Raw genomic sequence first — 21,034 nt, 5'->3', positions numbered from 1 at the left:
CAACGCCCATGTTCAGCGGGGAAGCAATTACAGAAGCCAGACCTTCCACCTTCTGCAACCCACAACGACCCTGGGTCCATGCTCCCAGAGGGATAGAGAGTGGGAAAGCTATCAGGGGAGGGGATGGGACATGGAGATCGGGTGGTGGGAATTGTGTGGAGTTGTACCCCTCCTATCCTACGGTTTTGTTAATGTCTCCTTTCTTAAATAAATAATTAAATAATAAAAAATAAATAAATAAAATAAGAAAGCATATTCTTTTCAAGCACCTTTAAATGGTTTAGTATTTGAAAGCATTTCCCTCGGGAGAATTTCCCCCATATCACTTTGGTGTACAATTCAGGTTCCAGTTCAGCCCCCCAACCACACTGGCAGAAGCTTCCATCTGAAAAAAGTCATCCTGGAGGAATGAAGTACCTGGGATGACAGAAAACAACAACAAGAACAAAAAAAAAAAAAACCATTTAAATGAATTCTTAGAAATGGTTATAGAGTACACCTGGCTGAGCGCACATAGCAACAATGCGCAAGGACCGGGCTTGGAGCCCCACCCCCGTCCCCACCTGCAGTGGGGAATGCTTTGTGAGTGGCAAAGCAGGGCTGCATGTGTCTCTGTCTCTCCCTATCAATTATTTCTATTTGTCATTGTCCAATAAGTAAATATAATTAAAAAAAGAAATAGTTACTGAAATGCCTAAGAATATTACAGTTTCACAGTTTAATGTTTTTACTAATTCAAATCACTCATATTTAGTGTTTAGTTAGTATAGCTTTATTTGCAAATTTACTCTCTCCATCCTTGAATAGGAAATTAACTCAGGACCTCAGCGTGCACAATACACTGCTGAGAAGAGGCCTCTCTCTTGACAATTTTTTCCTTGTTTTTAGAGATGTGGCGAGAGATAACCTGCCCTTATATTTGCTGGGTCTTTTTTATGTATTTTTTAAAAAATATTTATTACCTTTTGTTGCCCTTGTTGTTTTATTGTTGTAGTTATTATTGTTGTTGTCGTTATTGTTGGATAGAACAGAGAGACATAGAAAGAGATGGGGGATGACAGAGAGGGGGAGAGAAAGATAGAAGACACCTGCAGACCTGCTTCACTGCTTGTGAAGTGACTCCTTTCAGGTGGGGAGCTGGGGGCTCAAACCGGGATCCTTAAGCCCGTTCTTACGCTTTGTGCCATGTGCACTTAACCTACCCCACTACCGCCCAACTCCTATATTTGCTGTTTTTTAACTGCCTACAGCTCAAAATAATCATTATGAGGCTGGAATGCTCTGCAACCCTTCATGCATAATACAAGATTTTCTCTTTTTCCTTACCCTGTAGGAGAATTTTTAAAAGTTTATTGTTGTAGTTTTTATTATTATTGTTGTCATTGTTGGATAGGACAGAGAGAAATAGAGAGAGGTGGGGGAAGACAGAGAGGGGGAGAGAAAGACAGACACCTGCAGACCTGCTTCACCGCTTGTGAAGAGACACCCCTGCAGGTGAGGAGCCAGGGCTTGAACCGGATTCTTAAACCAGTCCTTGTGCTTTGCAGCACCTGCGCTTAAACCCACTGCACTACAGCCCAACTCCCCCTATAGGAGAGTTTTAAAGGCTACATCAGTTAAGTTCAAAGACTAGTAAGGAGAAAATGAATAGACTACCTTTCCATTGTTGTAGCAGTTACATTTATTTGCTTAGAAGTGAATGTTGTAATCTGGGAGGCAGGATAAAGTGCATGGAATTCCAGGTTCAATATCCAGGACCACATATGCCAGAGTGATGCTCTCTGGTTCTTTCATAAATATTTTAAGGCATGAATGTGAAGTGAAGTCTCTTTGTCTGCTGATGTTTAGATCTAGTCTCTAATTTACTAAATCACTTTTTAATATTTTTTTTGGTTTTGATGAAGATTTTTATTTTTCAAAATGTACAGTAGGTGGGACTTGTTCATGCATCTTCACCAGCAGCGGGGGCATCTCCACCCTTGGTGTTTCTGGTGTATATTACTTGAGCTCTTTGTTTTGATACCAATGTAATAAGCCCTTTACTGAGGAGCTCCTGAAGGGCAGCCACGAATCTTCAGTCTCTCAGAGACAACAGCTGGAGTTATGAGCTTATAGTTAGGAACTTCTTGACAGAGCTTGTCATATGTGGCTTTGTCAAACAAGACGAGGTTATTAAGCTTGTCCCGAACTTTGCCTTTGGATCAATTCTTCTTTTTGGCCTTTCCCCAGACTTGTTCACTGGATTTTTGTCTTTCTTTCTTTCTTTCTTTCTTTCTTTCCTTTCTTTCTTCCTTTCTTTTAATATTTTTAAAATTTTTTTACATTTACTGATTTATTTTCCCCTTTGTTGCTCTTGGTTTTTATTATTGTTGTAGTTATTGTTGTTATTGATGTCGTCGTTGGATAGGACAGAGAGAAATGGAGAGAGGAGGGGAAGACAGAGAGGGGGAGAGAAAGATACACCTGCAGACCTGCTTCAACACCTGTGAAGCAACTCCCCTGCAGGTGAGGAGCTGGGGGCTCGAACCAGAATCCTTATACCGGTCCTTGCGCTTCGTGCCAGGTGCATTTAAACCGCTGCGCTACGGGTGACTCCCGGATCTTTGTCTTTCTTGGCTGACTTTCCGGCATCTTTTTTCTTCTTGTCGTCCTTGGGTGACATCACGAAGCTTGGAGAGCAGCAAAATCTACCACTGTCGCGTTAAGATGTCGGACAGAAAGAATATTTTATTTTTTAATGAGAAAGGGATACAAAGAGAAAGGTACACAGAGAGACAGACTAGAGCACTGCTCAGCTCTGGCTTATTATGGTGCTGGAGACTGAACCTGGGACATCAGAGCCTCATGTGTGAAAGTCTTTCACATAACCATTATGCTGTCTCCCCAGGTCAAATTTACTAATTCTTACACCTTCTGCTAATCAGTAGTGATTTCCAAACAGCAGACTTTGCCAATTTAGTGCTCTCAGAAACATTTTTCAAGATTTCAAAATTACCTGCTTCTTCTTCTAGTGTTTGCCCTTCTTCCGTAGCCAGTCAACGTAGGTCAGGTTGAAAGCTGTCAGGAGCTGCTTGTTGCTGGCTTTGAAAGTGACTGGGATCCATGTGGATTCAGTCGGCTAGGAAGGATCGTCAGTTTCCCCAGTGAATGGGTACTCACAGGATGCACCACGAGAAGGTCGATCCAATGCATCCCAATTACCTGCTAATAGCCTTAGGTTATCAGTAAGTCCTCAATGTGATAAATAGGTTCTTGGAAATGATAGCTTTAAGTGAAATAAACTACAGTGAAACCAGTTTTATTGTAAGCTAAATTTATATCAATAGTTAAGTTTTTCTTTTTTATTGTCAGCAAGGTTATTTCTGGGGCTTAGTTTCTGTACTATAAATACATCTTTCCTGGCAGCCATTGTTAGATAGAACAGAGAGAAATTGAAAGAGAACAGGGATATAGAAAGGGAGAAAGATAATACAATTACAGATGTTTTTCACTGCTCATGATGCATTCTTCCTGCATGTGAGCAATCAGGGCTTGAACCCAGACCCTTGTTTACGATAACATACAGTAAACTGGATGTGCTACTGCCCTGCCCCTATAAATAGTTATGTTTCTGCAACATATTTCTTGTCACAATTCTTTTCCAAAGTTCTAGATGATATCTTCAAATATTTATATAATAAATAATAATTTAATAATTTGTATTCATTTCTTCTCCTCTTCCTTTTTTTTTTTTTTAATTGCTATGGACTGAACCTAAGGTAGGACTTCACACAAGTGAGATGCCAGTGCCCATGAATCTTCTTGGGCAGTTTTTTAAAAAATATTTATTCCCTTTTGTTGCCATTTTTTTTTAATGTTATTATTGTTATTGTAGTTATTGTTGTTGTTGTTGTTATTGATGTGGTCGTTGTTGGACAGGACAGAGAAATGAAGAGAGGAGGGGAAGACAGAGAAGGGAAGAGAAAGACTCCTGCAGATCTGTTTCACTGCTTGTGAAGTGACTCTTTTGCAGGGCGGGGGGTGGGGGGGAGGCTGGAACCCGGATGCTTATGCTGGCGCCACCTGCACTTAACCTGCTGCGCTACCATCTGACTCCCTTGGGCAGATTTTAAAAGTTCTTTATACTTAAGAGAGAAGAGGGGCAAAGACAGAGATAGAGGAGAGATACCAGAGTACTGTTTCACCCTCCTGAGTTCTCTCCTGGCTGCTCCGGTGTGGTGCCAGGGCTCAAGACCAGGGTATTGTGCAGTTAGGTGGATGCTCTGAGGTGAACTATCTCCCAGCCCTGTACTCATTTTTTTTTTCAGCTGCTTATTCCTATTCCAGGTCAAAAGTGGCTAGAGCCTGTCTCAGTAGGTCAAGACAGAAGACAGGAACCAACCCTGGACAATATACTCTTTCATCAAGAAGCATATTCATAAAAATGTGTGCACGGGGCTGAGGAGATAGCATAATGGTTATGCAAAAGACTTTCATGCCTGATACTCTAAAGTCCCAGGTTCAATCCCCACCACCACCATAAGCCAGAACTGAGCAGTACTCTGTGCTCTGTCTCTTTTTCTTTCTCTATCTCTCTCATTAACATAAATATTTTATAAAAAAAGACTAGCAGGCATAATGGTTATGCAAAGAGACTTTCATGCCTGAGGCTCCAAAGTCCCAGATTCAATCCATAAGCCAGAGCTGAGCAATGCTCTGGTTAAAAAAATAAATAAGCAATTACAGAAGGCAAACCTTCCACCTTCTGCACCCCATCATGACCCTGGGTCTATACTCCCAGAAGGATAAAGAATAGGAAAGCTGGGAGTCAGGCAGTAGCTCAGCGGGTTAAGCACACGTGGTGCAAAGCACAAGGACCAGCATAAGGATCCTGGTTGGAGCCACTGGCTCCCCACCTGCAGGGGAGTTGCTTCACAAGCAGTGAAGCAGGTCTGCAGGTGTCTGTCTTTCCCTCCCCCTCTCTGACTTCCCCTCCCCGTTCCATTTCTCTCTGTCCTATCCCACAATGACGACATCAACAACAATAATATCTACAGCAATAAAACAACAAGGGCAACAAAAGGGAATAAATAAATATTTTAAAAATTAAGTAAAATAAAAAAGAATAGGAAAGCTAGCAGGGAAGGGGATGGGATATGGATTTTGGTGGTGGAAATTATGTGTGTAGAGTTGTACCCCTCTTATCCTATGATTTTTGTCAGTGTTTCCTTTTTATAAATAAAAATTAAAAAATAAATTAATAAGTAAATAGAATTCAGAAAGAGACTTAGAAAAAGACTCACTTAAAAATTAATGTGTTTAAAAACATGTATGCACGATCCCTCAGACTGCGACAATGTAGCCATCTATGGAACCTAATACACACATTAGGGAGAATGCTGGAGGAAATTGGAGAAGCAGAGGAAACCTTTGGGACTTGGGAAGAAATTCCTCACAACAGCCCTGGTCAGTAATTGATGTTTTCCCTCATCATTATAACACAGCATTGTTACTGGAAGTCCGACTGTACTCTCAAATTAGTGAACAGAACAACTAAATTAACAGTATTTATAAAAATAAAATCTTCCGGGAGTTGGGCTGTAGCGCAGTGGGTTAAACGCAGGTGGTGCAAAGAGCAAGGACCAGCTTAAGGATCCCGATTCGAGTCCCCGGCTCCCCACCTGCAGGGGAGTCGCTTCACAAGCAGTGAAGCAGGTCTGCAGGTGTCTATCTTTCTCTCCCCGCTCTGTCTTCCCCTCCTCTCTCCATTTCTCTCTGTCCTATCCAATAACAACGACATCAATAATAACTACAACAATAAAAAAGGCAACAAAAAGAATAAATAAATAAATATTTTAAAAGAATACCTAAAATAAATAAATAAATAAAAATAAAATCTTCCACAGCATTTAAATTAAACATTAGCTACTCCAGCAGTTCTCTGCCAGGCAATGGAAAAACAATGTAAGTTTTCTTACTAGCTAAGTGTGTGATTGCTAAAAAGTATACAGGTGCATCTACAAAGAGAGCTGAACACTCAGATGTCTTATTATGTCATTAAGTTTTTAAATAATTTAATGTATTTTAGTGGCAAACTTAACAGGAACAGCACAGAAGACAGACAACATTAAAACCATGTACTTGGAGCCAGGCAGTGGCACACCTGGTTAAGTGCACCAACTACAGTGTGCTAAGACCAGTGTTCTGGTCCCCCCTGGAGGGGGAAAGCTTCTTGAGTAGTGAAGTAGAGTTGCAGGTTGCTCTCTCTCTCTCCCTCTTTTTCTCCCCTTCCCCTCTGTCGCTATCCAATAATAAAGAAAAAGAAAAAAAAATAAAGAAAAAATATTTACTTCCATGCAGGACAGCTCAGAAAGTATAGTGAATGGGTAGAATCAAACACCATTCAGTTGCCATCAATAAGAAATTTACTTTTTTTTTTTAAATCCAAATTCTGGGAGTTGGGCAGTAGTGCAGTCGTTAAGCGCAAGTGGCGCAGTGCAAGGACCAGTATAAGGATCCCGGTTCTAGCCCCCAGATCCCCACCTGCAGGGGAGTCACTTTACAGGCGGTAAAGCAGGTCTGCAGATGTCTTTCTCTCCCCCCTCTGTCTTCTCCTCTCTCCATTTCTCTCTGTCCTATCCAACAACGATGTCAATAACAACAACAAAACAACAAGGGCAACAAAAGGGAATAAATAAATATTAAGAAAAAATCCAAATGCTGGTATTGTTCAGAAAAATTTAACAGGTTTATTTATAATTATTACAGAGTTGAATTGCTGAAACTTGTTCACTGAAACATATTGACTTGCAGTAATGCTTTCTTTTGTCCCCGCATTTATAGTAAAAATTCACACACAAGGAAGCCAGGCGGTAGAGCACCTGGTTAAACCCACATGTTACCAAGCTCAAGGAGTAGGGTTGGAGCTCCCACTCCTCACCTTCAAGTGGTCCACTTCACAAGCGGTGAAGCAAATCTGCAGGTGTCTATCTTTCTCTATCTCCCCATCCTCTCTCAATTTCTGTGTCCTATCTAATAAAAAATGGGGGGGAGGGAGATAGGGAAAAAAATGGCTGCCAGGAGCAGTGCATTCATACTGCTGGCACCAAGCCCCAGCAAAAAAAAAAAAAAAAATCACAAATGAAAATGGAAAAAAATTTCCAATACCTGATTTCTGTTCCCTATTTCCCACTTGCAGTTATATACTTATGTATCTTTGACACCTATGGGGGGGGGGGGGGAATCCCTAACATTCAGAAGTACTGGTAACAGAAAAAAGAGAAAGATTTTTTTTCAGGGAAATGTTTCTCATCATAGTGGATTCTTAAGCACATTGTCCACGTACACAGCATGCTAGCTGAATGTCTTGGCATAATTGTTACATGTTTGACAAGGATAGCACACAGATTGATGTCTTCGAAAAGACCAACTAAATAGGCCTCACTTGTCTCTTGCAAAGCTCCAATAGCAGCAGTCTGCAAGAGCAGATGTGTTTTATGTTTTTTTTTAAATTTCTTTATTGGGGAATTAATGTTTTACATTCAACAGTAAATACAATAGTTTGTACATGCATAGCATTTCCCAGTTTTCCGTATAATAATACAACCCCCACTAGGTCCTCAAGCAGATGTGTTTTAAAGTCCTGTGTAATCTCCTGCACCAGACGTTGAAATGGGAGTTTACGAATCAGAAGTTCAGTGGATTTCTGATAACATCTAATTTCACGCGGCCACAGTACCAGGCCTGTAACAGGTTTCTTCACCCCTCCAGTGGAGGGTGAACTTTTGTAGCCAGTTGCTTCCTCTGTGCTTTACCACCAATTGGTTTGCAAATGGTCTGCTTTGTTGGAGCCACAGGAGAGAGAGAGAGAGATGGAGAGAGAGAGAAAGAGATCCTTACTTACACACCCCCACACCCCCTCCCTCAGCTGAAGCTAGGAGAGCAAGAGCTATCTTTTAAATTTAGATTAGAATTTTATGTTATAAATTTAAAAGCCACAGAACTTCTGAGGATGGATTTCAGTTTCTATTTTTATTGATGAAGAAACCATTAGATAAAAGATAGTCATCCAATATTGGTGTTCACAAATCACACATGTTTAATGACTGCACAAAATGAAGATAAAGTTGTTTAAATGCCAAAGTTAATAGAAACTGAAAGCTTCAGTTATGTTCAGGGGAGCTATTCAAATTCATGAAGCTGCTAGGATAGATCAGAGTCCAATCTTTATATCATCTCACAAAATGTTGGAATGTCTAATTAGATCATAGTTTAACCCAGGCATGAATTAAAGCTAACTTTTTTCTTTTTAATTTATTTATAAAATGGAAATATTGACAAGACCATAGGATAAGAGGGTTAAAATTCCACACAATTCCCACCGCCAGAGTTCCATGTCCCATCCCCTCCCCTGACAGCTTTCCTACTCTTAATCCCTCTGGAAGCGTGGACCCGGGATCATTATGGGGTGCAGAAGGTGGGAGGTCTGGCTTCTGTAATTGCTTCTCTGATGAATATGGGGAATTAGAGCTAACATGAAATCTCTTTTTTCATTTATCATAGATTTATTAGTTGAGGGAGGAAACATACCTTTCTGCTTTAAATTAAGTTATATAACTTAAGAATATGACTGAACCCTAAGGAGACAGGATAGGATAGTATCTTGAGAGCATAGTTTGGGCCTATGTTGTTTCACTTGTTTGATGTTATGCTATCTTAAATTACTTATCATAGACTTTACGTACTTCTTTCATATAATTCATTTCACATTTAATTTATTTCACATTTGTTTCATATTTCATGTTATTCCTCTATTGTGTATGTCATATATTGGAAAAATCTTTAAAATACAACATTTACTATTTTTGGAAGAAACTCTTATTTAAGACTCCAACATTTTTTTTAAAAAATCATACTTTCAGGGCCCGGTGGTGGCACACCTGGTTGAGCACACACATCACAGTGCAAGGACCCAGGTTCAAGTTCCTAGTCCCCACCTGCAGGGGAAAACTTCACAAGTGGTGATGCAGGGCTGCAGGTGTCTCTCTTTTTCTTTCTCTTTCTCCCCCTCCCCTCTCAATTTCTCTCTGTCTCTATCTGATAATAAATACATAAATAATTTTTAAAATCATATATTTTTCAACTAAGAAGTAACATTTTACTTTGTTACCAGATTCAGAAGAAGATGTTGTTGAAACTCCTGCTGTGTCCCATGATGAGCACACACACCAAGAGATAAAGGGCCAAAAAACATTAGCCACTCCAGCAGTTCGCCGCCTGGCAATGGAAAACAACGTAAGTTTTCTTACTGTTTAAGTGTGAGATTGCTGAAAAATATACAGCTGCATCTATAAAGAGTTAACCATCTATCCTATGAGACAGCTCAAATTGTGATGAAAGAAAAAAATGCCTGTTACTGAAAAATGATAGTTGTATTTAAAGTTCTCTGAGAGATTAGAAGAAAATTGTGGGCTTATTAATTGTAATAGTTGATAAGTATGTTTTTATTCTTTTTAGAATCTTGTTAACTATTTATTGAGTACTTGTAAATACTAGCAACAGGTGTCCAGAAATACATACAGCTTGAGACAGATTTGGCCACATGTGATTGATTAGTTCATCATCAGTCTTTACTAGGAATGGAAGAGGCAGGAAAGTGTGTGTGTGTGTGTGGGGGGGAATAGGGGCCATGCAGTGATGCACTCAGTTAAGCTCTCATAATACAAAGTAAGGACTCATGCGAGGAAGTGTGGGTTTGAGCCCCACTCCCCACCTGCAGGGGGTCTTTCTCTTTCCCTTTCTATTCCCCCCTCTCCCCTCTCAATTTCTCTCTGTCCTATCCAATAAAATGGGAAAATGGCTGCCAGGAGCAGTGGATTTATAGTGCTGGCACTGAAGCCCAATGATAACACTGGAGGCGAAGGAAGGAAGGAAGAAAGGAAGGAAGGAAGGAAGGAAGGAAGGAAGGAAGGATGGAAGGAAGGAAGGAAAAATAAGGAAAGAGTAGACCAGGTAAGGATGTGGTCTCGAGGATCTGACCTGATCCCAGGGAGCAAGGAAGAACCCTAGAACTGTACTGGTATGAAACAAGGAAGCTGACTGTTTGTATTTATTCCCTCATATCAGTAAGTCATAGGCTAGTAGGTGAATTTCTCTGCATAATATCTGAACATAAGGGCTCATATTTATTTCCATATTATTTTATAGTGAAATCAGCCCACATATAGGGAACAGATAGCACTAAGGAAAGCTGATTCTCACCTCCCAACACTTTCTTGCTGTGGGCACCTTAATGAAACATGGTGATGAAAAGTATGCTCTTTCAAACTTCCCAATGCAGAGCCACAAATATTTTCACAGGGTGCAAGGACAAAAGCAAACAGAAGAGTAGAAAAACCAAACAGTGGTGACTCTACAGGCAGGACAATGTCTGGGGGGTTAGGTATGTGGCTTGGGCCCTTGGAACTACAATCAAGTTAAGAGCAAAGTGCAAGTGAGCAGCTTGGAGAAGGAATTGAGGAACAAGTGTGGGTTTTGGTGAGTTTTAGGGCACTTGAAAAAATAATAGGGGGGGGGCAGATGGTGGTGCATGTGGTTAAGTACACACATTACAGTGCACAAGGACCCAGGTTCAAGCCCCTGGTCCCCACCTGCAGGGGGAAAAACTCATGAGTAGTGAAACAGAGCTACAGGTGTCTGTCTTTTTCCTTCTCTCTCTCTCTTTCCCCCCTTCAATTTCTGTCTCTATCCAATAATAAACAAAAATATTTAAAAAAGGAAAATCAGGAGTCAGGCGGTAACGCAGCAGGTTAAACATACGTGGCGCAAAGCGCAAGGACCAGCACAAGGATCCCGGTTCGAGCCCCCAGCTCCCCACCTGCAGGGGAGTCGCTTCACAAGTGGTGAAGCAGGTCTGTAGGTGTCTGTTCTTTCTCTCCCCCTGTCTTCCCTCTTCTCTCCATTTCTCTCTGTCCTATCCAACAACGACGGCATCAAAAACAACAATAGTAACTACAACAATAAAACAACAAGGACTGCTGTGCAGATGTCCCCTTAGGCTAGTGCCAGTTCCCGGGAGAGTTGGGACATTCTCGGAGCACCTGTTCTGCCATGTTGGCCCGTCAGTCTAGTGCCAGTTCTCACGAGAGTTAATATGATATTCTCGAAGTGCCCTTCCCAACCAATCCTGTCCCGTCTCGTCACTCCCGGTTTTTGCCCTATAAAGCCCTTTTTCTTCCGCCCCTCTCTCTCTCCCCTGAGGCGCAGCATGACAAAGGACAACAAAAGGGAATAAATAATTTTTTTTTAAAAAAAGGAAAATTACAAAATAAGTCTGGACTTTCTCCTCCTTGATAGGCTGATACCCAAACATTTTTTAATTTTTTCCTTTGTTTTTGTTTTTGTATGTTTAATGGAGAGAAAGTGTGTGTGTGTTTATGAGTAACACAGAGAAAAAACACAAAGCACCATCCACTGAGTTCTCATTCTTGTTTTCATGTGGGACTCGGGTAGAACGCTTTGAGTCTCACATATGGGAAAAGGCAAGTGCTCCAAGGCAGTCATATTCATGACTAGAGAGTAGATATGTTTTATGGATACAGACATGTAAAATAAATTATTTAAATTACATAGTAAAGTTTTATGTGGGCTAGGTGGTGGTGAATCCAGTTGAGTGTGCATGTTTACATGTACAAGGACCCTGGATTGAGCCCCTGCACCCCACTTGCAAGAAGGAACCTTCACAAGCAGTGAAGCAGTGCTGCAGGTGTCTCTCTCCGTCTCGATTTCCCCCTTCCCTTCTCAATTTCTCTCTGTCCTATGGAGGGGGGGAGAAATAGACAACAGAAGCAGTGGGATTCATTGTACAGGCATCAAGCACCATCGACAACCCTGGTGACAATAAAAAAATTAATAAAAACATTATTTTTTTAAATTTCTTTATTGGGGAATTAATATTTTACCCTTGACAGTAAATACAATAGTTTGCACAGCAATAACATTTCCCAATTTTCCATATAACAATACAACCTCTACTAGGTCCTCTGTCATCCTTTCTGGACCTGTATTCTCCCCCCTCCACCCAGCCCAGAGTCTTCTACTTTGGTGCAACATGCCAATTCCAGTTCAGGCTCTACTTGTCTTTTCTCTTCTGATCTTGTTTTTCAGCTTCCGCCTGAGAGTGAGATCATTCCATATTCATCCTTCTGTTTCTGACTTATTTCACTTAACATGAATTTTTCAAGGTCCATCCAAGATCTGCTGAGAATGGTAAAGTCACTGTTTTTTACAGATGAGTAGTATCCCATTGTGTATATACACCAATACTTGCTCAGCCACTCATCTGTTGTTGGACACCTGGGTTGCTTCTAGGTTTTGGCTATTACAAATTGTGCTGCTAGGAACATATGTGTACACAGATCTTTTTGGATGGATGTATTGGGTTCTGTAGGATATATCCCCAGGAGAGGAATTGCAGGATCATAGGGTAGTTCCATTTCTAGCCTTCTGAGAGTTCTCCAGACTGTTCTCCACAGGGGGTTGTGTTGGGTAGTATGCCAGCTCCCCCTGGCTTCTGCTTAACCAAGCACCGGTATGCCTGTATAGGGATTGGTTTGATCCCACTCAAAGCTGCAGTCTATTTACATAAATCACTTTTACATTTACATAAAGCACCACCTTCCCTCCAGGGCATTGGTGGTTCAGTGGTAGAATTCTCACCTGCTCTGCCCCCTCTCCTTGTCACACCCTGATCTTCCACCAGTCACTTTTTGCTCCACCCTCTCTATGTCACATCCTGTTTCCACCCTACTTGGAGAGTATAAATACAGCTGCTCTTCTGATTAAAGACACTTGGAAATTGCTTTCCGGCTCTGAGAGTTCCAGAGTGTATCTCCTGCGAAGTTAGTGCGGCACGAGTTCCTGATCCCTCTCCCACGCAGCAGCCTAGATCGGCTCCAGTTGAGTTCTCTCCAACCCAGAGAGCACTAGCTCGGGAAGAAGCACCCTCAGGCTATCCTGGCAGGGTTGGACCAATTGACATTCCCACCAGCAGTGCAGGAGAGTTCCTTTAACCCACAACCTCTCTAGCATTTGCTGCTGCTACTTTTTCTGATGTGTGACATTCTTACAGAAGTGAAGTAGTATCTCATTGTTATCTTTATTTCCATTTCTCTGACAATCAAAGACTTGGAGCATTTTTTCATGTGTTTCTCAGCCTTTTGGATCTCTTCTGTGGTGAATATTCTGTCCATGTCCTCTCCCCATTTTTGGATGGGGTTATTTGCTATTTTGTGGTTGAGTTTAACATGTTCTTTATATATTTTAGTTATTAGCCTCTGATGTATGGCATGTAAAGATATTCTCCCATTCTGTGAGGGGTCTCTTGGTTTGAGTAGTAGTTTCGTTAGCTGTGCAGAAGCTTTTTAATTTGATGTAGTCCCATAGGTTTATGCTTGCCTTAGTCTTCTTTGTAATTGGATTCGTTTCATTGAAGATGTCTTTAAAATTTATGTGGAAGAGAGTTCTGCCAATATTTTCCTCTAAGTATCTGACAGTTTGTGGTCTAACATCCAAGTCCTTGATCCACTTGGAATTTAGTTTTGTATTTGGTGAAATATAGTGGTTCAGTTTCATTCTTCTGCATATTTCAACACATTCTTTCCAACACCATTTGTTGAAGAGACTCTGCTTTCCCCATTTAATAGTCTGGGCACCATTGTCAAAGATTAGATGTCCATAGGTGTGGGGGCTTACTTCTGGGCTCTCAATTCTATTCCACTGGTCAGTGTGTCTATTCATGTTTCAGTACCAAGCAGCTTTTTTTTTTCAATTATTTATTTATTTATTTACTCGCTTTTGTTGCCCTTATTGTTTTATTGTTGTAGTTATTGTTGTTGTTATTGATGTCATCATTGTTGGATAGGACAGAGAGAAATGGAGAGAGGAGGGAAAGACAGACACCTGCAGACCTGGTTTACCACTTGTGAAGTGACTCCCCTGCAGGTGGGGAGCTGGGGGCTAGAACCAGGATCTTTAAGCTGGTCCTTGTGCTTTGCGCCACATGTGCTCAACCCACTGCCTGACTCCCTACCAAGCAGTTTTGATGACAACAGCCCTATAATACAATTTGAGGTCTGGAAGTGTGATGCCTCCAGTAGTGTTCTTTCTCCTCAAGATTATTTTGGCAATTCTAGGTATTTTCTGGTTCCAGATAAACATTTGTAACATTTATTCTAGTCTACTAAAAATGTTGTTGGAATCTTGATGGGGATAGCATTAAATCTGCATATGGCTCTGGGTAGTATATTCATTTTGATGATGTTATTTCTTCCAACCCATGAACATAGAATATCTTTCCACTTCTTTGTGTCTTTTTCAATTTCCTTGAGTTGTGACTCATAATTTTCAGTATACAAGTCTTCCACTTCTTTGGGTAGGTTTACTCCTAGATATTTTATTGTTTTTGTTGCTATTGTAAAAGGAATTGATTTCTGTATTTCAACCTTTTCTAGCTTAGTGTTTGCATAGAGGAATGCCACTGACTTTTGAATGTTAATTTTGTAACTTGACACCTACTGCATTGCCTGATGATTTCCAAAAGCTTCTTGCTGGATTCCTTAGGTTTTCTATGTATAATATCATGTCATCTGCAAATAGGGAGAGTTTCACTTCTTCTCTTCCAATCTGTATGCCGTTAATTCCTTGCTCCTGCCTGATTGCTATGGCAAGAACTTCCAACACTATGTTGAATAGTAATGGTGATAGTGGGCAGCCCTGTCTAGTACCTGATCTGAGTGGAAATGCTTCCAGTTTTTCACCACTGAGTATGATGTTGGCTATAGGTTTGCTATATATAGACTCCGCTATCTTCAGGAATTTTCCATCTATTCCCATTTTTTGTAGTGTTTTGATCACAAAGGGATGTTGTATTTTGTCAAAGGCTTTCTCTGCATCTATTGATATGACCATGTGGTCTTGCTTTTATTGATGTGGTGGATCTCGTTGACTGATTTACATATATTAAACCAACCTTGCATGCCTGGGATAAACCCCACTTGGTCATGATGAACAATATTTTTAATATACTGCTATATCCAGTTGGCTAGAATATAATTTTGTTCAATATTTTAATATCTATGTTCATCAGAGATATTGGTCTGTAGTTTTCTTTTTTGGTTGTCTCCCTGTCTGCTTTTGGTATCATAAAAGCTGGAAGGGAGTATTCCAGTGTCTTTAATCTTCTGGAAGACTTTTAAAAGTAGAGGTATTAGTTCTTCTTTGAAGGTTTTGTAGAATTCATTTGTAAAACCATCTGGTCCAGGACTTTTATTCTTGGGAAGGTTTTTGATAACTGTTTCAATTTCATTAGCTCTGATGGGCCTGTTCATGTTATCTAATTCCTCTTTACTTAATCTTGGAAGTTCGTAGGTATCTAGGAAGTAGTCCATTTCTTCCAGGTTCTCTAGCTTGGTGGCATATAGTTGTTCATAAAAGTCACACATGATATGTTGAATTTCTGCAGTGTCTGTTGTGATATCTCCTGTTTCATTTATGATCCAATTTATTTGGGTCTTCTCCCCTTTTTGTTTTGTGAGTCTGGCTAAAGGTTTGTTGACTTTGTTTACTCGTTTGAAGAACCAACATTTACTTTCATTGATGTTTTGTATGGTTTTCTTATTTTCAATGTTATTTATTTCTGCCCTAACTTTAATGATTTCTGTCCTTCTGGTGCTTTAGGGTTCCTTTGTTGTTCTTCTTCTTCTTCTAGGTCTTTAAGGTGTGCAATCAGGCTGTTTATTTGTGCTTTTTCTTGTTTCCTAATGTGCACTTGTATGGCTATGAACTTCCCTCTCAGTCCCAAATATTTTGATAGCTTGTGTATTCATTTTCATGGAATTCTCAACACATTTTGATTTCTTCCTTTGTTTCCTCTTTGACCCAGTAGTTGTTAAGTAGGGTACTGTTGAGCTTCCACATTTTGGGACTCTTATTAATCTTTTGTTGATTGTTAAGTGTTAGTTCAATTCCACTGTGGTCTGAGAAGATGCTTGGGATGATTTCAATGCTCTTGAATTGGCTGATGCTGTCTTTGTGGCCTAATATGTGGTCTATCCTTGAGAATGACCAATGTGAACTTGAGTAGAATTTGTATGCCAGTTTCTTAGGATGAGTGACTCTGAAAATGTCCAGTAGTTCTAGTTTATCTATCTCCTCACTTATGTCTTTATTGATTTTCTGCCTGGATGATCTGTCAAGTTGAGAGAGTGGGGTGTTTAAGTCCCCTACTATGATTGTGTTGCTGTTAATATATTGCTGTAGCTCTTTCAGTAGACGTTTGATGTATTTAGATGGCTTCTCATTGGGTGCATAGATATTAATAATTGTTAAGTCCTCTTGATTGACTGATCCTCTGAGCATTATGTAGTTCCTATCCCTATCTCTTAAAATTTTATTCATGTTAAAGTCTATCATGTCAGATATGAGAATAGCTGTTCCTGCCCCTTTTTTGTGGGCTATTGTATGATATTTTCTAACCTTTCACTTTGCGTCTGTATTTGTCTTGTTGGGTTAGGTGGGTTTCCTGTAGATAGCATATTATTGGGTTGTTTTTTCTGATCCATCTTCCTACTCTTTGCCTTTTAATAGATGAACTGAGGCCATTGGCATTTATTGATATCAAAGATTGAAGATATTTTAATGCCATTCTTGTAGATTTTTAGATTGTTCTGATATATGGCCTATTTATGGTGGCCTGTTTATAGGAGACCTTTCAGAACTTTTTTCAGGGCAGGCTTGGTGATAGTTGATTCTTTCAACTGTTGCCTGTCTGAGAAGGTTTTTATGCCTCCATCTAGTCTGAATGACAGTCTAGCAGGATACAGTAGTCTTGGTTGAAAGCCTTTCTCATTGAGCACTTGATAGACATCTTGCCATTCTCTTCTGGCCTGTAGTGTTTTTGTGGAGAAGTCTGCTGCTAATCTTATGGGTTTTCCTCTGTAGGTGGCTCTTTGTTTTTCTCTTGCAGCCTTCAGGATCCTTTCTTTATCCATATTCCTTTTCATTCTAAATATGATGTGTCTTGGTGTCTTTTAACGCTGGGTTAATTCTGTTTGGGGCCCTCTGGGCTTCTTGAACCTATATGTCTTTGATTGTCTAGACTAGATGAGTTTTCAGCTATTATGTTTTCTTCCCCTCCCTCTCTTTCTTCCTCTAGGAAGCCAATAATGCGTATATTATTTCTTTTGAAGTCATCCCATAGGTCTCTGTTGTTTTCAGTATCTCTTCATGTCTTTTTTGAGATCTCTTACTTCTTTTTTAGTTGTCTCTAATTCAGCCTTGATCTTGCTAATTCTGTCTTCAGCCTCATTTATTCTATTCTCTCTGACCTCTACTGTTTTCTGGGGTTCACCTATTTGTTCTGATACTGTTTTGGCTTGTTCAGCTAGTTGTGATCTTAGCTCAGCTACTTCAGCTTTCAGCTCTCTAATAACCTTGAGATAATTAGTGTTTTCTTCCAGGGTCTCATTGGTTGTTTCTGCATTTCTGATGACAATTCTTTCAAACTCTTTACTCACTCCTGTGATTATTTCCTTAACTAGTGTTTGAATGTTGACCTCATTATCTTGTGCTTCAACCTTTGTGATGCTTTTAGCTGGACATTTGTCCTGGTTCATTTCTCCAATATTTCTTCTTGTTGGTTTAACCATTCTATACAGTATGTTATGAGGTCCCTCTCTTCAGTACTTTTCAAATTACTGATCACTCTTGCCTGGATTGATTTGTGTCTAAGTAAGGTAATTAAAGGGTTCACAGTTGTGGAAATTGACAGTTGTTTCAACATTATTTTAATCCCTGAGTTGGAGCTCAGTGGCTTAAAAGCCTGAAGTGAGTCTGAAGTGAGTCTGTGACGCTAATCACCACATCCTATCCAAACAGTGTTTGAGCATTTATGTGCCAGACACACTGTACAGACTTATTTTCCAGTCCTCATAGCAACCCTGCAAAGTGGTTTGCATTACCCCTACTTTAGAAATGAGGTAGGCAAAAAGAGTTTGTTAAGTTTCCCAAAATCAACTAAGTATTTGAGCTGGAGATGGAACACAGTGTCATAGATGGTGCTCCCATGTGGTCATTGGGCACAAACACAAGACCTCATATACAGCAAAAATGTGCACTCTACTGGATGAGCTATCTCCCAGCCTTTAATGATTCCTTAAACTCTCAGTTCTCCTTATGGAGTAGATGCCCTAGAAATAGAGGGAAATAAATCAAATAAGAATTTTGTAAAAAAATATCTAAAAATAGGTTGCTTTAAAATGTAAGTTTTCATGGGTGGGGATAGATAGCATAATGGTTATGCAAAGTGACTGTCATACCTGAAGCTCCAAAGTCTCAGGTTCAATCCCCTACATCACCATAAGCCAGAGCTGAACAGTACTCTGATTAAAAAAATAAAATGTAAGTTTTCATAACAAATATATAGTGTAAATATTGCATTGTTACCACATGGGCAAACAGACAATATGTACAAATGTAACAAATGATTACTCATGAAGGTAAGAGTTTATAAGAGTAAAGAACTAGGAAGTGAGAGGATAGGAACACAGAACTTTGATGGTGGCTGTGATGTGGAACTAACTATACACTATAATCTTACTACCTTGCTGTTGTTTATTCGGGCTGGCTTCACGGGCGGGTGACAGAGACGACCAGAGACACACGGCTGGGCTGAGAACGCAGTTTAATCTTTATTTACGAACGGGCAAATCACCACACCATGTGCTTTTCTCCATCATCCTCTCTCCGCTGCTGCTGCTGGGACTCTGCCAGTCCTTAGCATAGGGGGCGGGGAGAAAGCGGGGTGCGAAACTAGCAAGGGGCAAACCAATTCTTCTCAGAGGTTGGGGGAAGGGAACATACCAACACCTTGCAACCCCTATTAATCACAAAAAAAAGTGGAGAGGGGCAGTAAAGACCTTTCTAAGTAGTGAAAATCTTATTTTCTTACATTCATTTATTAAGAAACTACTGTTTTACTTCTAAGTTATGAAGGTCCATTTAGAGACCCTAGTGATGGACTTACTTATTTTTAGTATTAAAAATATGTCTTTTTTTTTTTTTTTTAGATTAAACTAAGTGAAGTTGTTGGCTCAGGGAAAGATGGAAGAATACTGAAAGAAGATATTCTCAACTATTTGGAAAAGCAGACAGGAGCGATATTACCTCCTTCACCAAAAGCTGAGATTATGCCACCTCCACCTCCACCAAAAGACAAGACCATTCCCATGCCAGTTTCAAAACCTACAGTATTTACAGGCAAAGACAGAACAGAACCTATAAAAGGTAAATGTACAGTAATGTAAGATAATAGTATAATTTTCTTTGGGGGAAACTGCTCAGAAGGCCCACGTATACAACATTTTTGCTGAAGAGAAAGTCTATAAATTTAGCTTGTGATTTTTTTTTTTTTAGGGTAATAATCAGTTTTTAAGGAAAATTTTAATTTGTGCTGTTAATTTTCTTTTTTATTTTTTTAAATTTTTTATGTGTGGTTAATAATTAGGAGATTGTAAGATTATAGGACATAGTTCCAGACTGCACCCACCACCAAACTTCTGTGTCCCCACCCTCCCACCTATCCTAAAGATAGCCACCATGATTCTCACAAAGTCATTGAAACGGTTTTCTTTCTTTCTTTCTTTCTTTTTTTCCAAGTTCACGTGTATCAGTTCTCTAGAGAACTGATTCCACATATGATTCCTTCACTTTTTTTTCCTTTTCTGAAGTTTATTACATTGTGGGTTTATTTAGGTAAGTAAAACCATGGCAGTAAAATAAGCAAAGGGGCAAAGGCCAGCTAGTCATGTGGCAGAGAGCCATGAGTCTTTAACTTAGTTTACCAGTGTACAGACTGATATAGGTGGTGCAGGTCCCGGGGAAATGGCTTCATTGGATCTGGGGGAAAGATGGGAGAGAAGGTGAAGACAACCTGGTGAAGGGCAAGCAGGAAGAGGCACCAAATGGGAGGGATGGCTCTTTTCATTTCTTTACTTATTTTGCTAAGCATATGCTACTCAATTCTTTATCACTGGTACTAGTGATTTTCAAATTATGTGCTGAAGATGGTAACTCTAAATTGAATAATTTGAGGGGGAAAAAACAATAGTAGAGAAGTTTTTGGTTGTACTAAAAATATAGATCCATATAGACTCTAGTCTTTTAAAAATATGGATCTATGTTTTCTTTTTCAGGCTTTCACAAAGCAATGGTCAAAACCATGTCTGCAGCCCTGAAGATACCTCATTTTGGGTACTGTGATGAAGTTGACATTACTGAACTGGTTAAGCTACGAGAAGAATTAAAACCCATCGCTTTAGCTCGTGGAGTCAAATTATCCTTTATGCCTTTCTTCTTAAAGGTGAAGTTCCTTTCATTTCTAACAAGGCTTGTGTAGAACACTGCAAACATGCAATGGATAATGCTAGGTTTGAATAAAAATATTACTTTTTGCTGTATCACAAAGTCAGAAAATTGTACAGGTACACTATTTTGTTGGGAATTATAAAATTGGAATTTCTTTGTAAAATGTAATCTCCTTATCTCTTTCATCTCATTGAGGATTATCTTGCCATTTAGGTAAAACATGAGTTCTGAAAGGATCACTTTAGTGACGACTCCTTCCTGCAGGTGGGGAGTGGGGAATCAAACCTGGGTACTTACACTTGATGACATGTGCAATCAGTTAGGTGCACAACCACCCAGCCCTCTCTTTCTTTCATTCTTAAATGATTTGGGCAGTATAGTTCCACCTTGCTTGAAGGTCACATCAGGAGTGCCCAGGCACATGGAAACTGGACAGAAAACTCAGCATAGACTAAGTATTGCCTCCCTCCTTTCTTTGCAGTTTTTAATAGATTCAAATTATATATGCTTTCTGAGTTAGACATGCTAAAGTTGCATTCTCTTTCTGTTAAACAGGCTGCTTCCTTGGGACTACTGCAGTTTCCTATTCTTAATGCTTCTGTGGATGAAAACTGCCAGAACATAACATATAAGG

General features: G+C 39.9%; 1 protein-coding gene across 4 annotated transcripts in view; it reads left to right on the top strand.

Moving 5' to 3' along the window:
* Positions 1 to 21,034, top strand: part of DBT (dihydrolipoamide branched chain transacylase E2) — a 64,991-nt gene that overhangs the window by 32,138 nt on the left and 11,819 nt on the right. For 3 of the 4 annotated variants that reach the window (XM_007528588.3, XM_060202150.1, XM_060202149.1), the window contains 4 exons: positions 9,152 to 9,273; positions 19,104 to 19,320; positions 20,229 to 20,395; positions 20,956 to 21,033. In XM_007528588.3, the coding sequence (XP_007528650.2) occupies positions 9,152 to 9,273; positions 19,104 to 19,320; positions 20,229 to 20,395; positions 20,956 to 21,033 (584 nt within the window). Of the gene's footprint in view, positions 1 to 5,320; positions 5,446 to 9,151; positions 9,274 to 19,103; positions 19,321 to 20,228; positions 20,396 to 20,955; position 21,034 lie in introns of those variants that run through there. The other variant, XM_060202148.1, reaches the window with a different exon arrangement.

This window comes from Erinaceus europaeus, chromosome 11 (assembly GCF_950295315.1).
Source record: "Erinaceus europaeus chromosome 11, mEriEur2.1, whole genome shotgun sequence".
In the NCBI taxonomy this organism is placed as follows: Eukaryota; Metazoa; Chordata; class Mammalia; order Eulipotyphla; family Erinaceidae; genus Erinaceus; species Erinaceus europaeus.
This window is presented reverse-complemented; position numbering and strand designations above follow the sequence as displayed.